This window comes from Lissotriton helveticus, chromosome 8 (assembly GCF_964261635.1).
Source record: "Lissotriton helveticus chromosome 8, aLisHel1.1, whole genome shotgun sequence".
NCBI lineage: Eukaryota > Metazoa > Chordata > Amphibia > Caudata > Salamandridae > Lissotriton > Lissotriton helveticus.
Genome location: NC_136069.1, coordinates 81,081,834 through 81,101,382, shown reverse-complemented (window position 1 = coordinate 81,101,382; position 19,549 = coordinate 81,081,834). Strand labels below are relative to the sequence as shown.

Sequence of the window (19,549 nt, the reverse complement as noted above, 5' to 3'; positions counted from 1 at the left end):
GCTCTTGGTATTTGAGTGGTATCTCCACCTCCTCGAAAGGAGTGTAGATATCCGGTGGTTCCTCTATTTTATAATAGTGGAACGCGTTTGCTGCTGGAAAGTTTATCCATGAGTAGAATACCTCTGTCTGCCGATATTCGTGTCCCTCAATTACGAATATGACTGTACCACCTCTCGGTGTCAGTCAATTTTTTATAAGTTTTAAGGTTATAGTTTTTCTTATGTTGACCGGGATGAGTATTGCCTCCGAATCTTGCTGTAGGAGACTATTGTCATTCGCTAGGAGTTGAGCTGCTATTCTAGCTGTCTCCCTTTCTTGTTCTATTTCTGACATTTTTACTGTCAGGAAGGTTGTTTTGTTTATTTGCAGATCAGGTTTCTACGGAAACAAAGATTAGATGCACAATATTTTGGAACAGTGTATCCTTCAACGTTGAATAAACCAAGATCCATACATAGGAGTCTCCTCCTACGAAGTTTGGCGGATTTAACCTTTCACCCACTCCAGACGTCTTTGGAGTATTATGGGAAAAAGGGTCTGTGTGAAAAAGCACGACTGAGTTACTCTAAAGTCTTACGTTAGATTTATCGCCTATCCAAACAGTTGGGCGCCATGTAGTGTAGTTCCTATTTTCCCAATAGGCTCTGCGCATTGGAATAATATCTTCAATAGTATAGACGTAGGTCTGTGGTTAACTAGGACTTCTACTGACGATATTAGACTTAAAGTTATGTGTGTGCCAGCTAGCTCAGAGTTCACTAGAAACTTTCTCGAATAGGCAAGGAGGAGTTTAACCTCCCTGGATAGACAAGAAGGGATTTAGTTTCTGACAACCATAGAACATGACAACTTTGCTCTCCCCTAATCAAGAGTATATCTCTAGAGTCGTGTGAAAACAAAAGACAACTTATTTTACTCAGTCAGTACGTGCATTCTTAGTTTCACCAGATTGTAGAGAAAAGGAAGAGACGGGCGTGTTCAATAAAAAGATGTTATTTATTGATCAGTCTCCTTTCTCATACAAGAGAAATGAATAGCTATTATTGCAATACTTATAGTTAAGTAAAGTGCATACAGTAAAGACAGAATTATAAAATAATACTGTAAAAGCATTGATATGGTTTCTTAGCCATATGATACTTTAAAATGGATAAAATAGATATATACATATATACATTGACTAATCGTACTCAACTGGTGCTTCTATCTACGCCTACCCCAGTGCACCTGACCTAAGCCTAATACGTGGGCGGGAGTAGATAAGTAGCAGTTTAAGTTAAGTTTGTTTTGCCAAGGATCTGATTCAAGAATTCTCTGTAAGGGGTTATTCAGTTCAGTACCTGGGATTTAGAAGGCTGGAGGGCTGGTATCCCAAGTTGGGGTCTATATTATAAGTGAAAATAGTCTCTACATGTTAATACGACGCATTTTATTCATACTGGGTGTGTTTATGTTGTTAGCCTAATCCTTATTGGGGAAAACGCCATGGCAGTACACCGTCTCGGTCACCACTGCGATCTCTGTTGCAGTCTGGACAGTTTCTTGCAAATAGGTGATGATCCAGGCTCATTCCTGGCCACCAGTATGTTGATTTAATTCTTCTAGAGAATCTTTAAGTTTAAGGTGTCTTAGACCTTCACCCATATGTGCGTCTGCTATTAACAAGACTCTCTTGTCCGTGTTTGGAATTACTCTATCCCCCACTCCAGGGATTCGAGCAAAAGGGACGGAGTTTGCATCGATTATGTATCTATAATTGAGTGGATAGTTGATCAGTAGTGCTGAGCAGTCGCCTTTTGATGATGTTTTCACCGCCAGCACTGTTTCACCGTCAATGTATTTTACTGAACGCTTTTTTGTAGCTACGGAAGCCGATTTAGTTGCTACCGCTGTGGCTGTCTCAGCCAATGAATTCCCTGCAACGTGAACGCCATCACGCTGATGAGTTTTTGGTAGTTCTTTCTGTAAAAGAACTACTTGTTCCCAAAGCGCTTTTTGCTTTATTGTGGCACCTGTGTCATCTTTGTAACCGTTTTGAATCCATTTCTGTAAATCGTTATTGTATGATTTGACCATAGCAGGTGCTCTTGGTATTTGAGTGGTATCTCCACCTCCTCGAAAGGAGTGTAGATATCCGGTGGTTCCTCTATTTTATAATAGTGGAACGCGTTTGCTGCTGGAAAGTTTATCCATGAGTAGAATACCTCTGTCTGCCGATATTCGTGTCCCTCAATTACGAATATGACTGTACCACCTCTCGGTGTCAGTCAATTTTTTATAAGTTTTAAGGTTATAGTTTTTCTTATGTTGACCGGGATGAGTATTGCCTCCGAATCTTGCTGTAGGAGACTATTGTCATTCGCTAGGAGTTGAGCTGCTATTCTAGCTGTCTCCCTTTCTTGTTCAGTTTCTGACATTTTTACTGTCAGGAAGGTTGTTTTGTTTATTTGCAGATCAGGTTTCTACGGAAACAAAGATTAGATGCACAATATTTTGGAACAGTGTATCCTTCAACGTTGAATAAACCAAGATCCATACATAGGAGTCTCCTCCTACGAAGTTTGGCGGATTTAACCTTTCACCCACTCCAGACGTCTTTGGAGTATTATGGGAAAAAGGGTCTGTGTGAAAAAGCACGACTGAGTTACTCTAAAGTCTTACGTTAGATTTATCGCCTATCCAAACAGTTGGGCGCCATGTAGTGTAGTTCCTATTTTCCCAATAGGCTCTGCGCATTGGAATAATATCTTCAATAGTATAGACGTAGGTCTGTGGTTAACTAGGACTTCTACTGACGATATTAGACTTAAAGTTATGTGTGTGCCAGCTAGCTCAGAGTTCACTAGAAACTTTCTCGAATAGGCAAGGAGGAGTTTAACCTCCCTGGATAGACAAGAAGGGATTTAGTTTCTGACAACCATAGAACATGACAACTTTGCTCTCCCCTAATCAAGAGTATATCTCTAGAGTCGTGTGAAAACAAAAGACAACTTATTTTACTCAGTCAGTACGTGCATTCTTAGTTTCACCAGATTGTAGAGAAAAGGAAGAGACGGGCGTGTTCAATAAAAAGATGTTATTTATTGATCAGTCTCCTTTCTCATACAAGAGAAATGAATAGCTATTATTGCAATACTTATAGTTAAGTAAAGTGCATACAGTAAAGACAGAATTATAAAATAATACTGTAAAAGCATTGATATGGTTTCTTAGCCATATGATACTTTAAAATGGATAAAATAGATATATACATATATACATTGACTAATCGTACTCAACTGGTGCTTCTATCTACGCCTACCCCAGTGTACCTGACCTAAGCCTAATACGTGGGCGGGAGTAGATAAGTAGCAGTTTAAGTTAAGTTTGTTTTGCCAAGGATCTGATTCAAGAATTCTCTGTAAGGGGTTATTCAGTTCAGTACCTGGGATTTAGAAGGCTGGAGGGCTGGTATCTCAATCTCAGGACTCGATATCCCAGCTGCCTGCGAGGGCGGCTGGAAACGCTGGGGGCTGGATTTCTCGGCAAGAGAAAAGGCAGCGTCTCTCTCTCTCAGCGTGTCAAAAGGGAGGGGCAGCTTCCGTGGGCTTCTTCTGCATCAGCTGGGCTCCTCGGCAAGTATCGCTGCTCCAATCTCGTCACCACCGTGTGTTTGCTTAGGGCAATGTTGGTATTATTTATACCTGAAAGGTGCCGAGATTGACGTAAGGATGGACATAAATACGTCAATAAGGATGCCATAAGAACTGGTCGTTCTTACATTCTTTACTGGAGTTCTTGGCTTAAATCAAAACAATACCTGCGGGGGATTTCCCAGGTTGCTGGAGGTTTGATTTGTTTTGAGAACTCGGTATGCTTTCTATGGGGGCTGGGGGAATAGTGCTTGCCTAACGTGGTAGCATGCGCTATGACCTAATCAGAAAGCGGGTTTCTGTGCCGTTGTATGGCCATTAGTGAATTATTAACCGGACAAGGGTCAGAAATAGGAATATCGATACAGTTCCCATAGGAAACATATCACAACCCCTTCCAGAGCTAGATCAGATGGAAAAATTTAAATATCTGTTACATCTCCCCCCAATGTCTCTCCCCACTGAATCCAGATAGTTTTCCAAAAAGAAACTGGTCCACCTGCTCAAGGCTTACTCTTCTGAGACTCTGAGGCCCCTGATTGGTGTAAATCGAACTGAGCTGATTGTGGTAGGCCTGGCATTTCCTAAAGTCTCCAGACAGTTTCCAAGCCATCAAATGTACTTGGCCTGAGATGATCAGTGGGTGCAGTTGGCCCAGTATATTCCTTTTTAATTTACCATCAAGCCAAGTCAAGTCAAGAAATACTTTATTCGGTTAAATTTCAAAAACCACAAAAGTACAAAAACACACAAAGTGGTCCACGAGACAACAGGCAGCATAATAACATGAAAATGCAATATGAAAAGGGAGGGAGTACCCATTTTAAAAAATGCTAACACATGATGTCAGAATTTAAAAAAAGCAATATGTACATCATTCTATGGATAAGAAAGGAACCTAAAAAAGTTTGATTTAAAACTTGATTCAAGTTGCAGGAATTAATGTTTACAATAATTCATCTAGGGCCAGGTGATCTTTTTACTGAGTCTCACCGCTATGGTTAAAAATCTAGCTACATTGTACATTTCTCATATATCTGATAGTAATTGAAGATATAATAAAGCTGGCTTGACTTGCCTAAACCCTTTCCCTTTTAACAGGGGTATAATAAACTTTTTCCTAATATCCTTAAAATGATCACAGAAAAACAGAAAGTGAACAGTATCCATAATCGAACAGCCATCACATGTACACAAATCTAGATCAAATGGCTTGGTCCAACCAGGACGGCCGGAAATTAGCAGGTGAATTTTGTCTAATCGGAACTTGGTTAAAAGATATCTATGATTTGAATTATTAACAACCTTTAGGTAAAGTTCCAGATCATGTCCAGAGGATGCAATCAGTTGATGAGTCCTAACAGATGGCTTTAACAGCTCCAGTCCTTCTCTGTCCATCCCTCGGTTCAACAAAAAGGTGTTTTTAACCCACTTCAAGTCACCTTTCACCAAGTTAGATGGATTATTGAACAGTTCAGGCGGCCTAACATTACCCAAAGTTGTTGTACATATTTCAGCCAGGGGATCTTGTCCCAATGATCTAGCGTTAGGCAGTTCTTAAAAATGTCATGGTTCACTTCCAGTTCCAGGTTAAGCCAGACTGAGATCCATTTTAGTAGGGGGGCCATGGCGATTCGATCTTCCAGATAATCCACGCCGCATTCCTGATGTACTATGAAGCCGGCAGTGGATCTTGGCAGGGAGAGAATCGTTTTAAGGAAGTTATCTTCCGTTACCTGAAGCATTTTAACTGGCCTAAAACCCCAGAGGTCTACACCATACATGGCGATAGCAATACACTTAGCAGCATATACCTTTAAAACTGCCTCCAGAGGTTTCACCCCTAATTTACGTGAAAAGCCCAGCACTGCAGCAATAGAACGTGCCAGGGCATTTTTTTCTCCAACAATTGGGGGTGCCACGTCGATCAATCATCAAATACAACCCCCAAATAGGGAAATCTGGAGACTCTTGTCAACTTATGCCCATTGCATTGCAGTGTCATTACATTTTTCTTGGCCTTCCCTTTCTGGGCCACCACCATGACATGGGATTTACCATAATTAACACTTAAATCAAGATTTATCATAAAATCATAAAATGAATTTAACAGGCATTGAAGACCCACTGCAGTTCTAGCTGCATTAACCCCTTGGCTGCGGGGCTGTTTCCCCCACTGTGTTGGGGGGCGGGGGGCGTGCACAGCGCCCCGTGCTCATGACGAGGTCAGCTCGTCAGGAGCCACGGTGCTTGTGTGCTCATGACGAGCTGAGCTCGTCATGAGCACACCCTTTTGTGTGGAACACTCACACAGCAGGGGAATTAGACTAGCGTTCGAACGTTCCAACGGTCATGACGAGCTAAGCTCGTCATGAGCACACAAGCATTGTGGCTCATGGCAAGCTGACCTCGTCATGAGCATAGGAGGGGTTAATTAGAGCAAGTGTTTGGGAACCGCAAGTAGAAGCAATTCTCCCTGGTCCAAAAAATGCACACTGCATTGCAGACATGCAGCGGATGCATGCAGAAGGTGCGCCACAAGCTTGCCTGCACCCGGATCGCATCCGGCACCAGCCTTGCTGCCCAACCCCCTCACATGGTAAGGAAAGGATTGTCTTAAGTAGGGAAGCAATACTCACAGACAGAGTTGTGAATGACATGACGGTTGTAGGAAAGCCGCTCATACATTAAGGTGAGTTGTATGTTTATTAGAGGGCAAGCCCGTAACGTCCTCACGCCACCAGTTTACCTTCCAACGGACACTCCCCGCTCCCTTCCATTACCCCATTCCAGACCCGCTCCCTTCTATCACCACATTCCAGAACCTGTGGCGTCCTGTTACCTAGGCACAGGTAACCTGGATAGCACAACGGGAACTTGGTTTTCCAGTTCCAAATGTGCAAACTCGCAATGAAACCATTCCACAGTAGGGTAGAGGAAATTGCACAGGTTAATGGGACAAGTGGTGCCACATTGCAGCTTTAGGGAGACGGTCTATACAGATTGTAGCCTGTCTGATTAATGCCAGATCCCTTCCGTATTTGCAAATTTGGAGCAGGGGCAAAGAAAAAAAATGGTGGCTGAGACATTGCCCTCCTGAAAACAGGAATGGAGCCCACCTCATGTCTCATATCCCGCCGGCCCAGTGAGTCGGCAGAGCCCTGGCTCTATCCTGCAAAAAGAGAGGAGTAGTCCTGCAGCTGCGGGGAAGGAGTGTAAAGCTCCCTATATAAGCATGCTGTTCCCCTGAAGCTCTGCCTGTGATCCTGTGAGGTAAGAAAAGAACACATGATATTATGTGCATGTATCAGCAGCAGAAACATGACTCTTGTAACATATGTGTATTCCTACATAAATCAGTTAAAAAACAAGACCTGATAAGTAATCAATAACACAAGGTATGTGAAACTGAATGAATAGAGACTTATCTGGGTTACTGAACAGCAACGATAGAGGTAAAGATGGCTGTGTCATGGATTACTATGGACTGCTACCTGTGTTCCCATTGGAGTGGGAGGACTTTCTGGGGTTAACATTGTTTAACTTTAGGCTGTGGTGGGTGTGGTCTGTTTTGTTACATTTAGGTTTATTTTACCTTGGTTGCTGTGTTAGTAAAGAGAGAATACAGCACACTACTTGCCCTGGTTATGATATTGGAAGTATGTTGCATAGACATGGCTGCAAGACCGCAGCATATCGCATTCACTTAGGTTTCACTGCATGTATTAGGGACGCAACGTGTGCTCTTTTTTAAAATCTCACTTATTTTGCTGTTAATGAGAAGGTTTTGAGACTGATGAACTCTGTTATCATTGAACTTGTAAAATTTCTGGTATACAACGTTTACCACGCAATTTTTACAACGCACTACCATTACAAAGAAGCTTTTACAACGCAAAAACGTTTACAACGCATACCTTTACAACGCATGTTTTTACAATGCAGATACCTTTACAACGCATACCATTACAACGTAAGTATTGGTAAGTATATAATTATTTTTAAAATGTTATATGTTTGGGTTTTTGGGTAAAGGGGTATTTTTTAGGGTTCAGGGTCAGTTTTTAGTTTTTGGGTAAAGGGGTATTTTTAGGGTTCAGGGTCAGTTTTCAGTTTTTGGGTAAAGGCGTATTTTTAGGGTTCAGGGTCAGTTTTTAGTTTTTGGGTAAAGGGGTGTTTTTAGGGTTCAGGGTCAGTTTTTAGTTTTTGGGTAAAGGGGTATTTTTAGGGTTCAGGGTCAGTTTTCAGTTTTTGGGTAAAGGGGTATTTTTAGGGTTCAGGGTCAGTTTTTAGTTTTTGGGTAAAGGGGTGTTTTTAGGGTTCAGGGTCAGTTTTTAGTTTTTGGGTAAAGGGGTATTTTTAGGGTTCAGGGTCAGTTTTCAGTTTTTGGGTAAAGGGGTATTTTTAGGGTTCAGGGTCAGTTTTGGGTTTTTGGGGTACAGGGGTATTTTTTATAAATAAAATAAAATTACATTTAAATTAAATGAATTAAATAAAATTAAATCAAATTAAATTATATTACAATATTTTTAATGAATGTAAATTAAAAAAATTATTATATACTTACCAATACTTACGTTGTAATGGTATGCGTTGTCAAGGTATATGCGTTGTAAAATCTTGCGTGGTAAAGGTAGGCGTTGTAAAAGTTTTTGCGTTGTAAAAGTTTCGTTGTAATGGTAGGCGTTGTAAAAGTATGCGTTGTAACGTCATACATCCAAAATTTCTTAATGATTTATATAATATTATGCATATATAATTGTATACACCTCATCTGTATACTTTAAATAAGTCACATTTACATTGCAATGAGTGCACAGTGCAGATGGTCTGCTCTGTGTGAAGTGCACAACTGCCACTAAATGAGTAGATCTGGGCAGGGGCATCTGATGATGAGCCGTTCAATTTGTTGGATCCAAGCTGTAGATATTCAGGTAGTTTCTAACTGAGGTACTGAATGATGTGTGCATGAAGTGATCTAGTTTGTAGGTGGCCTGGATAGTTAGGTGGATGAAAGAATGAATGTGCCATGGGGTGTAGAAAGTCCTGTTCTGGATCAGAGCTAGTTGCGAGTGGAGCAGATGGTATGCGGGTATCATTGTGCAAGGATTTGCCTCAACCAGGTTTGGGGATGCCTCGGCAAAGACCAGTCGGTCCCCAGAGATGGATCTAAAGAGATATAATGTGTTGAGTGTGGCAGCCTACTCATAGGCTGTACATGATGCTGTGTCTCAACATTGCCAAATATGTATGTGGTCTCACTGGACATGCTCAAGTTGTTAGGAAAGTAGACCCTATATATGCCAATAAGAGCTCAGAGAGCACACATGTTTTACCTTGTGTGGCATGCATAATTCTTGTGATAACTACTGGTTTTACATGTGCTATAAATAGGGGGCTTACACGTGAAGATGAGGACTTTCCTAATGCTTTTTATCAAGAGATTCCAATTTTTACCCTTTGTTTGCAAGAATGCATTAGTTCATTATCTCTCCCGGACAGTTGTCGAAAAGTCGCAAGACATTTCTGCTCGAGCCAAGTCTCCCACAAGCGAAAGAGAGTCCGCATCAGCACAAGGAAAACAGGAAGCTTTGGTCGCCCGGCAATGGAAATCCACGCGAGATTACACCCGTCTATGGAATGTTCTGGACAGTGCTTAATTTGTAAAGAAATAGGTGCCAGGACCCTCGTCATGGGGGTCACTGCAGTTTGCAGCACCCATTACCCCTGCCAGGGCTGCCATTGACACTACCAACACAACTACAGACCATCACACAACTACACATATCACAAGCCAGACTATTCCATGCCCCCAAATCTTAACCCCTTGGCCGCGGGGGTAATTCCCCCGCTGTGCTAGGGGGCAGGGAGCGCGCACAGCGCCCCGGTGCTCTGAGCCACGGTGCCGTGTCTTTAGAACTCTCAGCACAGCCGGGGAATTAGCCCCGCTTACGTGCGTTGTGGCCGTTATGATGAGCTGAGCTCGTCATGAGCACACGGTCACCGTGGCTCATGATGAGCTGAGTTCGTCATGAGCATGGGATGGGTTAAAGAATGGTTTGGACGGCAGGTATTAGTAATTTTTTATGTAAATTGAATTAATAAACAACATATGCACTTAGGCCCAAAACTGCACAACCACTGTGTCCACCAGTATGGGCAGACAATGAAGCTGTGAGGTGCCCTGCTTGTAGGTTCTCGTTTTCCAGACCTGAAGAAGTAAGAGACAAAAGGTCTGTTTATAAAAAACAGAACCTTGCACTTATTGACTGTAGGTCCTTTGCTTGTCACCAGCACAAACTATTCTAACTGATTGTGGAGGAACCGGTTCATGTCTTATTTATACCTGAAACATGGTTACATGATCGTTCCCTGCCAGATGTCATTCAAGTGCTTCCCCCAGGATATTGTATATGTAGGAAGGACAGAGAGCACAGGAGGGGAGGGGGCATTGCTATTATCTTAAAAGGCACATTTAGGGGCATATACAATGCTCTGCCAATCCTGGACTGCGAGAACCTCTTCTTCACCATATATTTGTCCCCTAAGTCCTCCTTCTTAGGTCTATTAATCTATAGTCCTCCAGGCCCTTCACAACTCTTACTGCAGCCCTACCAGAGTCAGTAGCCAGTCTGGCTATGAACAAAAACAATTTCAAACTTCTGGGTGATTTAAATGTTCACTTTGAAGAGTCAAATATCCTCACAGTCTTTAACATCCTACACGATATAGCGTGCCTACACCTCACGCAGAGAGTAAAAAGTAGTACTCAAGTTAAAGGGCACCTTCTGGACCCAGTGTTCAGTAACAACCCTAATATAAACATTGAAACACCACTGGACAGGACAGACCATGCCTTAATTCCATTCACAGTGGAGGGTATTCCTCCTCCTGTGGCCTAGACTACCACTATTAGTTTAGGCTGTAGATAGACAAAACTGAACAAGGAAAACTGGAAGAATCTTCTAGCCTCAACCAAACCCTTCCTTGGAAGTCACCTGGATGCCGCTAACTACCTAGTAGATGAATGGCTAAAAAACTTATTAGATGAAGTGGCCCCCATTACAACATTAAAGAAGGGAATGAAGGAAAGGTAAGCACCATGGTTTATGAAGCATCTAGTTTCCTTAATCCGTTTCGTGCTCCCATCGCCCACTCCCTTCCTGGTGCTGCGAACGACCGTTGGCCGACGCAGCCCCGCCCACCCATTAGAACGCCCGCACCGCGGCGGAATGTCCGCCGCAGTAAACAGGTTAAAAAAAGACTGCAAAGTTCTTGAAAGGAATTGGAGAAAAACTATGATGACAACCTAAATCCTTCCTACAGGATAGCTATCAGACACTACCACCAGGGAATGAAATTAAAAGAGCACAGGCAGCATATTTTGAAACCACAATTATGAAAGCAGCCAAGGGAATTTTTTCGCATTGTCAATTCGCTCACTACTCTAAAAGCTGAAAACTCGCTGCCCAGCCCCACTATAGTATGCTGCAGTGATCTTGCAGACTATTTTCAAGATATAGTGCCAGTTATTTATAGCAACCTGCAAGAGACAAGTAGCTCTCTGACTATCCCACCCTATATACAGGCTCCACAGAAAAGGAGCACTTTCCTCTTAAACTTCCACCCAGTTGCGATGGAGTCGCTTTTTGACTTAGTTGACAAAGTCATATCTGGCCCCCACCTGGATCCTGCCTCACCTCAAAATCTTGTTCAAGAAGCACAAGCAATCCAGCCCACAATGTTGGAGCTCCTCATCCTAACTCTTTCTATGGGACTAGTTTCCCACGCGTGAAAGGATGCAGTGGTCAAGCCTCTGTTGAAAAAGACTAATCTTGACCCATGATGCCCGGGGAACTATAGACCAATCTCCCTGCTCCCAGTTATGGGGAAGATACTTGAACGACATAATCAAAATGTTTCCCAGTTTGTGAAGGACAGTTTACTCCTCAACGCAACTCAAACTGGTTTCAGGCCTCAGGACAGCACAGAGAAGGTGCTGTTATCGATCATGGAGGAGCTGAAACTGCTGCTCGACTCGACAAAGGAGGCTCAGCAGCAATCATAATCCTCAACCTGAGTGCCGCTTTTGATACTGTCGATCATGTAACATTGGTAGACAGGATGAGCGACTCAGCAATCAAAAATACTGCCCTGAACTGGCTCTCATCATTTCTGAGAGATAGGTTCTTTAAAATATGGGAGCCCCCTGGTTACTCTGATGTCTCTGCATTAAAATGTGGAGACACACAGGTCTCCTAGTTGAGCCCAACACTGTTCAACATTTATCTAAGCCCTTTGGCACACATTATAAAGGAATTTGGAGTGTCGATCATGTCTTACGCGGATGACACCCAACTTGTCGTCTTGCTCTCTCCAGAGATAAGCCTAGTCCAACACTATCTAACCCCTTGCCAAGAGAAAGTTGCATGGTGCATGGCGAACCATTCACTTAAACTAAATGGCGATAAAACGGAGGTGATGGTTTTAGGAAACAAACCAAACCCTCAAATGAACATAGAATGGCCAGGGAATTTAGTACTACACCCAACCCCCATCTCCCCCATAAAGAGCCTAGGAATGTGAGTTGACAGTGCCTTAACTATGGAAGCCCAGGTAACAAAAACGTACAGTTTTCTGTTTTGGGATGATCAGAACCCTACGAAAAATTCTTGACCTCTTATCCACTCTCTCCAGGAGAATAGTAGTACAAGCTCTGACCTTGTATCGTCTTGATTATGGGAACTCCTTGTATCTGGGCACCCCTCAATACATCATCAAGAGACTGCAGCTGATCCAGAGTGCGGCTGCTAAGCTGATTCTTAATTTGCCCAAACACGCTTCGGCAAAAGTGCATTAGCCACATTGCACTTGCTCCCAGTAAAAGAAAGAATCAACTTCAAGACACTCTGCTTGGCTCGTAGAGCAATAAATCGGAGAGGCACTTCTAAGATCATGGAGCTTCTGGTACCTTATAACCCATCTAGGGGAGAGGATGTGGCCCAACAGCTAGATCGGTCGACCTCGAAGAAGGGGTACCGGGTTCTAGTCTCAGCAGGGATGCTCAGCATCCCGTGATTCTGGGCAAATCACTTAATCCCACTCTGCCTACCAAAAATTAAGGTAACAGAACTGGTGCTCATGTAAGAGCTCTAAAAACATCAGGTCAAGTTTGCGCTATATAAAACTTAAAAAAAAAAAATCTTCTAAGGCACAATTGTTAAAGGTTCCACGAACTCAAAGGACTAGACGGGGCGGCAGGTTTTTTTATACTTGACCCCAAAACTCTGTCATTCTATGCTGGCCGACCTTGGAAACAAAACGAATGAGAGCCGCTTCAGGGAAATGCTTCAGACTTGCCTATATCTCCACTAGCCATTCTGCCCAGTATTGATTTACCAAGCATGGGTTATGCCTCACTCAGCGCTGGTAAACCTTGGGTAGCCATGCGATCTACAAATTGGCATAACATAATATGTTGTTGTTCTGATCTGTAAATTAGACAAACAGCACCACCATGTGGTAGTCTGTCATAAATGCTAGTGTTGACAATTAAGTGCCGGTGCTGAGCACCGGAAACCACCGGGTCAAATTAAACAGTAGTTCTGGCATATGTTAGAACACGCTTGAGGCTGGAACAACTGTGGAGGTGTGCTTCGCTGTGTGAAGTAAGAAGTCCTTCAAGAAATGTATTTCCATTATGCCTTCCACATGATTATCAGCAGTGTCCTGAAGCCTCCCACTGGACTCCATTTGTAATGTGGATGGATCTCTTACATTTGGAACACCTCTGGTATGTCATATATATGGTAATTGCAATTTATGTCCCCACGTAGCGTGCCTTAAGACAAGGAGGTTCATTCTGCTGTACTCCGCCAGGTGTAAAACTCAAATAGCGTTATTTAACAGAGGAGCCCTTCCCCGTACTGTCTGCTCGTGGATGTATAGGTGACTTACTGATAGGTTTTGGAAATGGACTGGATCACATCACCGCCAACTAATCAACTGTTTACTATTTTAGGTGTTATTTGTTTCTGTTAGATAACATTCAGGGTGTGTGACTGACTTTTGATTTTTGTGTTTTGTTTGGTTTCTTTAATTCCCACATCCAGACATTAGGTTTGAAGCAACATGGCTGATGAAAATGCTTAAAAGTCAATTTCCACCCACAGAGTCACCATTTCTCTAGGGAAACTCCACATCTCTTTAACATCCCTTGGATATCTTCACCCTGAAATAGGACATAGAGTGGGATCCTGGAACTAAGAGTTTAGAGCTGCAAATATTTGCCATGGTTCCACCCTTTGCTGATAGATCGATAGCCAGCCAGGTCAAGGTGCCTGCTGCTGAAGATTCCACTGGTACCGTGTTAAGCTCTCTGACGCATGTATCTTTGAAGCATGCTTGATTTGTCATATGTGGTATTTTGTCTGTCTCACCCCTTTCTTGTCTCTTGTCCATTCACAGTGCCCCGTGTATGACTTGGACCACAGTGTGGAATTCAACGGGGTGTATCAGTCAATGACAAAGAAGGCCGCCATCACGATCCGGGTGAGCGCAATCCAGGGACCATTCGTGGACGAGACTGAAGTTTCTATTATAGAGGGACTATGGGAAAGTGGGGTTCATGCACAAGTGACAGGGTTAAAAAGAATTTCCAGTTTGGTGGACTAGGGATTTATTTATTTATTTTATGCAATTTTTAAAGCGCGCAAATACCCAATGGGTGTCTCGGCGCTAACGTAAACAGAACCCTCACTGTGGCAGAAAAAAATTTATGGTGAGAACAACCATGTTTTGAGCTTTTCTCTGAAGTTAATGAGCGTGGGAGCGGTTTTGATATGGAGGGGTAGCGTGTTCCAGAGTTTCGCTGTCGAGATGGTAAAACATCTATCTCCCCAGTTGGCCCTTCTTGTGCGTGTGACCTTCAGCAAGTGGGCTGATGATGAACGTAAAGTCCTTGGGTGTTCAAGCGGGCAAAAGGCTTTTTTTAGAAATAGTGGGCCTAAGTTGTTGATGGCTTTATATGCGCTGCATAAAGCCTTAAATTTAGTCCGGCTCCTCACTGGGAGCCAGTGAAGCTGTCGGATATACGGGGAGATGGATGTGAATTTAGGGATATTTAGTAGGGTCCTAGCCGAGGCATTTTGGACCAACTGCAGTTTGTTGAGGACCTTTTCCTGGGCATTCAGTAAAAGGGTATTACAGTAATCTGTTCTGGAAAAGACCAGGGTACTGATTAAAGTTTTGCTCGCGGAAGGAGGTAAGTAAGGGATTCGTTTTTTGATCCTCTTTAAGATGTAGAACGATGAGGAGACCACAGAGTTGGCATGTTGGTGGAATGTCATTTTGTTGTCAAATATGACTCCTAGATTACGTACCTTGGCCACCGGTTGAGGGGGCGTTCCCATCTCAGGTGGCCACCATTGGGGGGACCAGGTCGGTTCAAGTTTCCCGAATGTCATCACCTCTGTCTTGTCAGAGTTTAATTTAAGACAGTTTGATGACATCCAGGAACCTATTGCCCTCATTCCCTCTTGGAAGTTGGCCGCGACCGATATGCCATCGTTGTATGCGGATAACACCAGTTGAGTGTCGTCCGCATAGGTTGTAAGAGCAATTCCATAAGATTTTTTAACCCTCGCTAAGTCCGACACATAGATGTTGAAGAGAGTCGGACTTAGCGAGGAGCCCTGTGGTACTCCGCAGGGGAGAGAGAAGGTGTGGGAGATGTAATTACCCATCTTCACTGTCTGCGGACGGTTAGCCAGAAACGAGGCAATAAGTTCCTTAGCTTTGTTTTTTATTCCTAAGGCTGAGACACGGTCGATCAAGGTGACGTGATCGACCGTGTCAAAGGCTGCGGAGAGGTCCAAAAGTATTAGTACCGCGGTTCCTCCCTTATCCATTGTGATCCTTATCTCATCTGCTGCTTTTAGTAGTGCTGTCTCCGTTCCATGACCCTGCCTGAACCCAAATTGGGTGTCATCAAGTAAGTTGTTATCATTGATGAATTTCGATAGTTGTGTGTTCATGATTTTTTCGAAAACTTTAGCAGGGAAAGGAAGACAAGCAATAGGTCTGTAACTGGCGGGAAGGAGAGGGTCTAAAGTAGGTTTTTTTAAGAGTGGCTTGATGATGGCCTCCTTCCAGACCGATGGATATATGCCAGTTAAAAACATTGCATTGCAGATGGTGGTTAGGGCTGGGGAGATGGCTTCAGGGATGAGATTGAGGATGGCGGGAGGGCAAGGGTCAAGTGGTGATCCCGATTTAGTGCGAGCAACAAGCTGTTGGATATGTTCCTGCGTAGTAGCTTCGAAGTCAAAAAAGTTTGGTGCCTTATTGGGAGGGGATATCATGGGGGTAGGAGGGGAGGGAGAGTGGGTAAAGGTTGAGAAAATGGCACTAACTTTGTCTTCGAAGATTTAGCTAAAGAATCCGAAAGTGCCTGTGATCCTTCTAAACGCGGAGCAGGCGGGTTGGACAGATGAGTGACCACCTGGAATAGTTCTCTTACAGAGTTTTTTGCCTGGTTAATTTGAGAAGTATAGTAGCGTGTTTTTTCCGATGTAATAAGTATTTTGTATTTGGCGAGAGCGTTTTTATAGGCGGTTTTGTCGATAAGCCTGTAATGGCGACGACAGTGCCTTTCCAGGTTCCTGTAGTGTTGTCTTTGCAGTCGTAGGGATTCCGTAAACCAAGGGGCCGGGGGTAGCCTTCTACTGCGGTAGGAAGTTTTAATCGGGGCTAACTTATTGCAAGCTGAATTTAAGTTGCTCAAGTAGTTGGTGGACGCTACTGTTGGGTCCTGTTCATTAGGGATAGTGCTGTGTAGCATCATCTCCGCAAGATGTTCTGGGTTAATATTGCTTTTAACTCATCATTTTATCTTGTAGAAAAAATCTATACTGAATTGCGAGTACTTCGATTAAAGCACCATGAGAAGAGAGAAACGAAGGGGAGATTCACTTATAGGAAGTATGGAAAGTAGTGAGCATAGTAGGGAAAGTAAAAGTGAATAGGATGAGGGGAGATTGTTTTGGTAAGAAAAGTGACATAGTGTACAGTCTGGGTAGTATTATGGCAACAAACAGGAGTGTTTGCCTTGTCCCCATCGCATAACGATGGTCAGTCTGTTTCTTGGGTTATATCCAAGCTCTGGGAGTGACTGCTGAGGATCAGAGTGTGTGCTGTCTTCAGGGTTTTCTAAATGTGGGTGATGGGACTGGTGTTAAGTTTTAGTTTGATATTCAATTTGGGATCCTACTATAGGTGCTAGTGGTGTCTTCCCCGACTTCAAATCCACTGGTCCCCATATGTTACATAAGTATTGATGTCCTATATCTGAGATGTTCCATCAGCATGAGACTGGTTGAGTATTAAGACAGTGGGTGCTTTTACGTGGGCTGTACCTGGGCCTTGGCAGGTTCCTTCAATGTGAAGACGGCTGCATCATGTGAAAGCAGAATGTGCATAGTACGTGTGTCTTCACTTGGGCAGATTCCCATCAGTGCGATGACAACTGGGCAATGCCTTTTTATCTTTGTGTGCACTTTACCAGGAGCCTGAGAAGATTGTTGGCCGCCTAGATGGAGTGACAATTTGCTGATTTTCAGTGAGCCACATTATCAGCTTGTCCGACTGGCATATCTTCCCACTGCTGATGCTGCCGCTTGTCCCAAAGTTGGCCAATGCTCCATCACTGTGAGAGCATAATAAAAGTCATTAAGCTGCTTTTTGACAACACTAATTGCTGCCATGTTGTTCTATAAATCTGTCTTGTAGTCATGTTTGTGGGAGGAAGAGAAGCTCAGTTCCAGTACTCCTGACTTGACACAGACATCATAAAGTGCTTGAAGCATCCTTTATCTTCCTGCGTCTTCTGCCTTTCATTCCTTCAATGATGTATTCTTTATTTTCTGCTATTGCCACTGTGGAGCATTTACATCCCATCTGTCTCCCTTACCTCTTGCTTTCTCACTTTTATTTTATTATTTTTATTTCAGAGGTCGGATTTCCCTAGCGGGCAGTTCTATGTGGTGTTTGTGATCAAGCCGGAAGACTATGCATGCGGAGGGTCGGAGCCTGTCACCCACCAAGGTAAGAGCTACATCTATGCCCTCAACCTTTTATCGAATGAACAAAAACAGGTTGCCAGTACTGTGCAATGATTCAATACATTACCGAAATGAGCTAACAATTGCTCATTCAAAAAGACCACTCGTTCAGTCAAATATCAAATAGAAAAATAGATTTTAATTTTATTTTTATTTTTCAGTATAAAGAGCAGAATATTTTCTATTATTTTTATTTATTTTTCCAACATTCAAGATAAACCAATATCTATTTAAATGAGAATTCTAATGTCAAGGAGGGGTGGGGGTACTCGGGTATGAGGAATTAGCTACGGGGGTTGTGCTTCAAAAGACAACGAACTTAGAAACTGGTTTATCTTGAATGTTGGAAAAAGAAAAATAAATAAAAATAATAGAAAATATTCTGTTCTTTATACTGAAAAATAAAAATTAAAATCTATTTTTCTATTTGATATTTGACTGAAAGAGTGGTCTTTTTGAATGAGCAATTGTTAGCTCATTTCGGTAATGTATTGAATCATTGCACAGTACTGGCAACCTGTTTTTGTTCATTGTATATTTGGCACAGCCTTACTGTGCTTAAGCCAAAACCCTCTTTGTTATCTTCTCAACCTTTTATCATCCTTACCCAGGCATCACATGAAGGGTAAATGATTCCCAGTTCTTACTCATGAATTAAATCAACACCCAAACATTGCTCACTTCACAAGGCTTTTCTCCTTGCCATTGACTTCTACCCCAGATACCTGGATGGAGTTCATAGGCGCTCCCAACGTCCTGTCACACTTGAGGATTGACTCCTTGGAAATCCTTTACCCTCATGATATCACTTCTCTGAATACAAGAACCAGATTGAAGCAATATCTGATGGGCAATCTCCCTGAATCTGAAGTTTTATTTGCCTCTCACTCGTATGTATATCAAAAGATCATGAAAACAAATAACTGACCTACTCTTTCATATTCACGACATCCAACTCGATCTCAAGGCATTCACTTCCCTTCTCTGTTTCACTAAGACATAAAATTCCCCAAATTATTAGACTGATTTCACAGGAAGGTCAGAAACATTTACAGTGAGCTTTTATGAGGTGGGTAAAATCATGAACCAATCTAGCCACAAACACCTGAGATTATTCGATTGCAGCTTCACGCTTCTGGAAAATCACAAAGCTATGCTGAAGGAGAAACCTTCCTACCCTCATATCAACAGCAGTCTGTGCTCTCTGTGTGCGTGTGGTCCTCCCTGTACTTGGAACAGCCTAGAACACACCAATCACACTTGAAAGTTTAAAACCAAGCCTGGAGGTTATTACAAACAACTGTTAAAGGCAGATTATCACCATTAAACTAAGAAAAAAACGTGACCTCTTTAGGCAAAGAACCCAATATTTGCACTGACCAGAACATCGGTGAGGCAATATCTAATTCATTTGCAGGTCCTCTTTCACGCAGCCCCACCCCTCCTTATAATCCTCTTTCTAGGCTAACATATCCACGTCAGTCATTTAAAACTGGTCTAATCAGAACCAATTTTGCAGCCATACATTCACTAGAACTCCATAATATGCCTGAAGAAGAGGAATGCTTTTATTAGCAATAAGTGAAACCTGGTTTACTGATGATTCCCCAACATTCTAAGTGGGATAAGCGTCAATGTAGCCTAGATCTGTCTCAAGTCCCTAATAAGATCAGAGGTATCAATCTTCAAGTATCCCTCTTCCAAATTCCTAATTGCTTGATCGTCTACTTGTGCCGCCTTCTCTTTCAGCATTGTGTTGCTGTACCACACATCTTGTGTCATAGCCATGGCCTACC

General features: G+C 42.8%; 1 protein-coding gene across 1 annotated transcript in view; it reads left to right on the top strand.

Moving 5' to 3' along the window:
• SIDT1 (SID1 transmembrane family member 1) overlaps positions 1-19,549 on the top strand; it is a 166,192-nt gene that overhangs the window by 15,682 nt on the left and 130,961 nt on the right. Inside the window, exons 4-5 of the mRNA XM_078655905.1 lie at positions 14,101-14,184; positions 17,643-17,736. Coding sequence (XP_078512031.1) covers positions 14,101-14,184; positions 17,643-17,736 — 178 coding nt within the window. The remainder of the gene's footprint in view (positions 1-14,100; positions 14,185-17,642; positions 17,737-19,549) is intronic.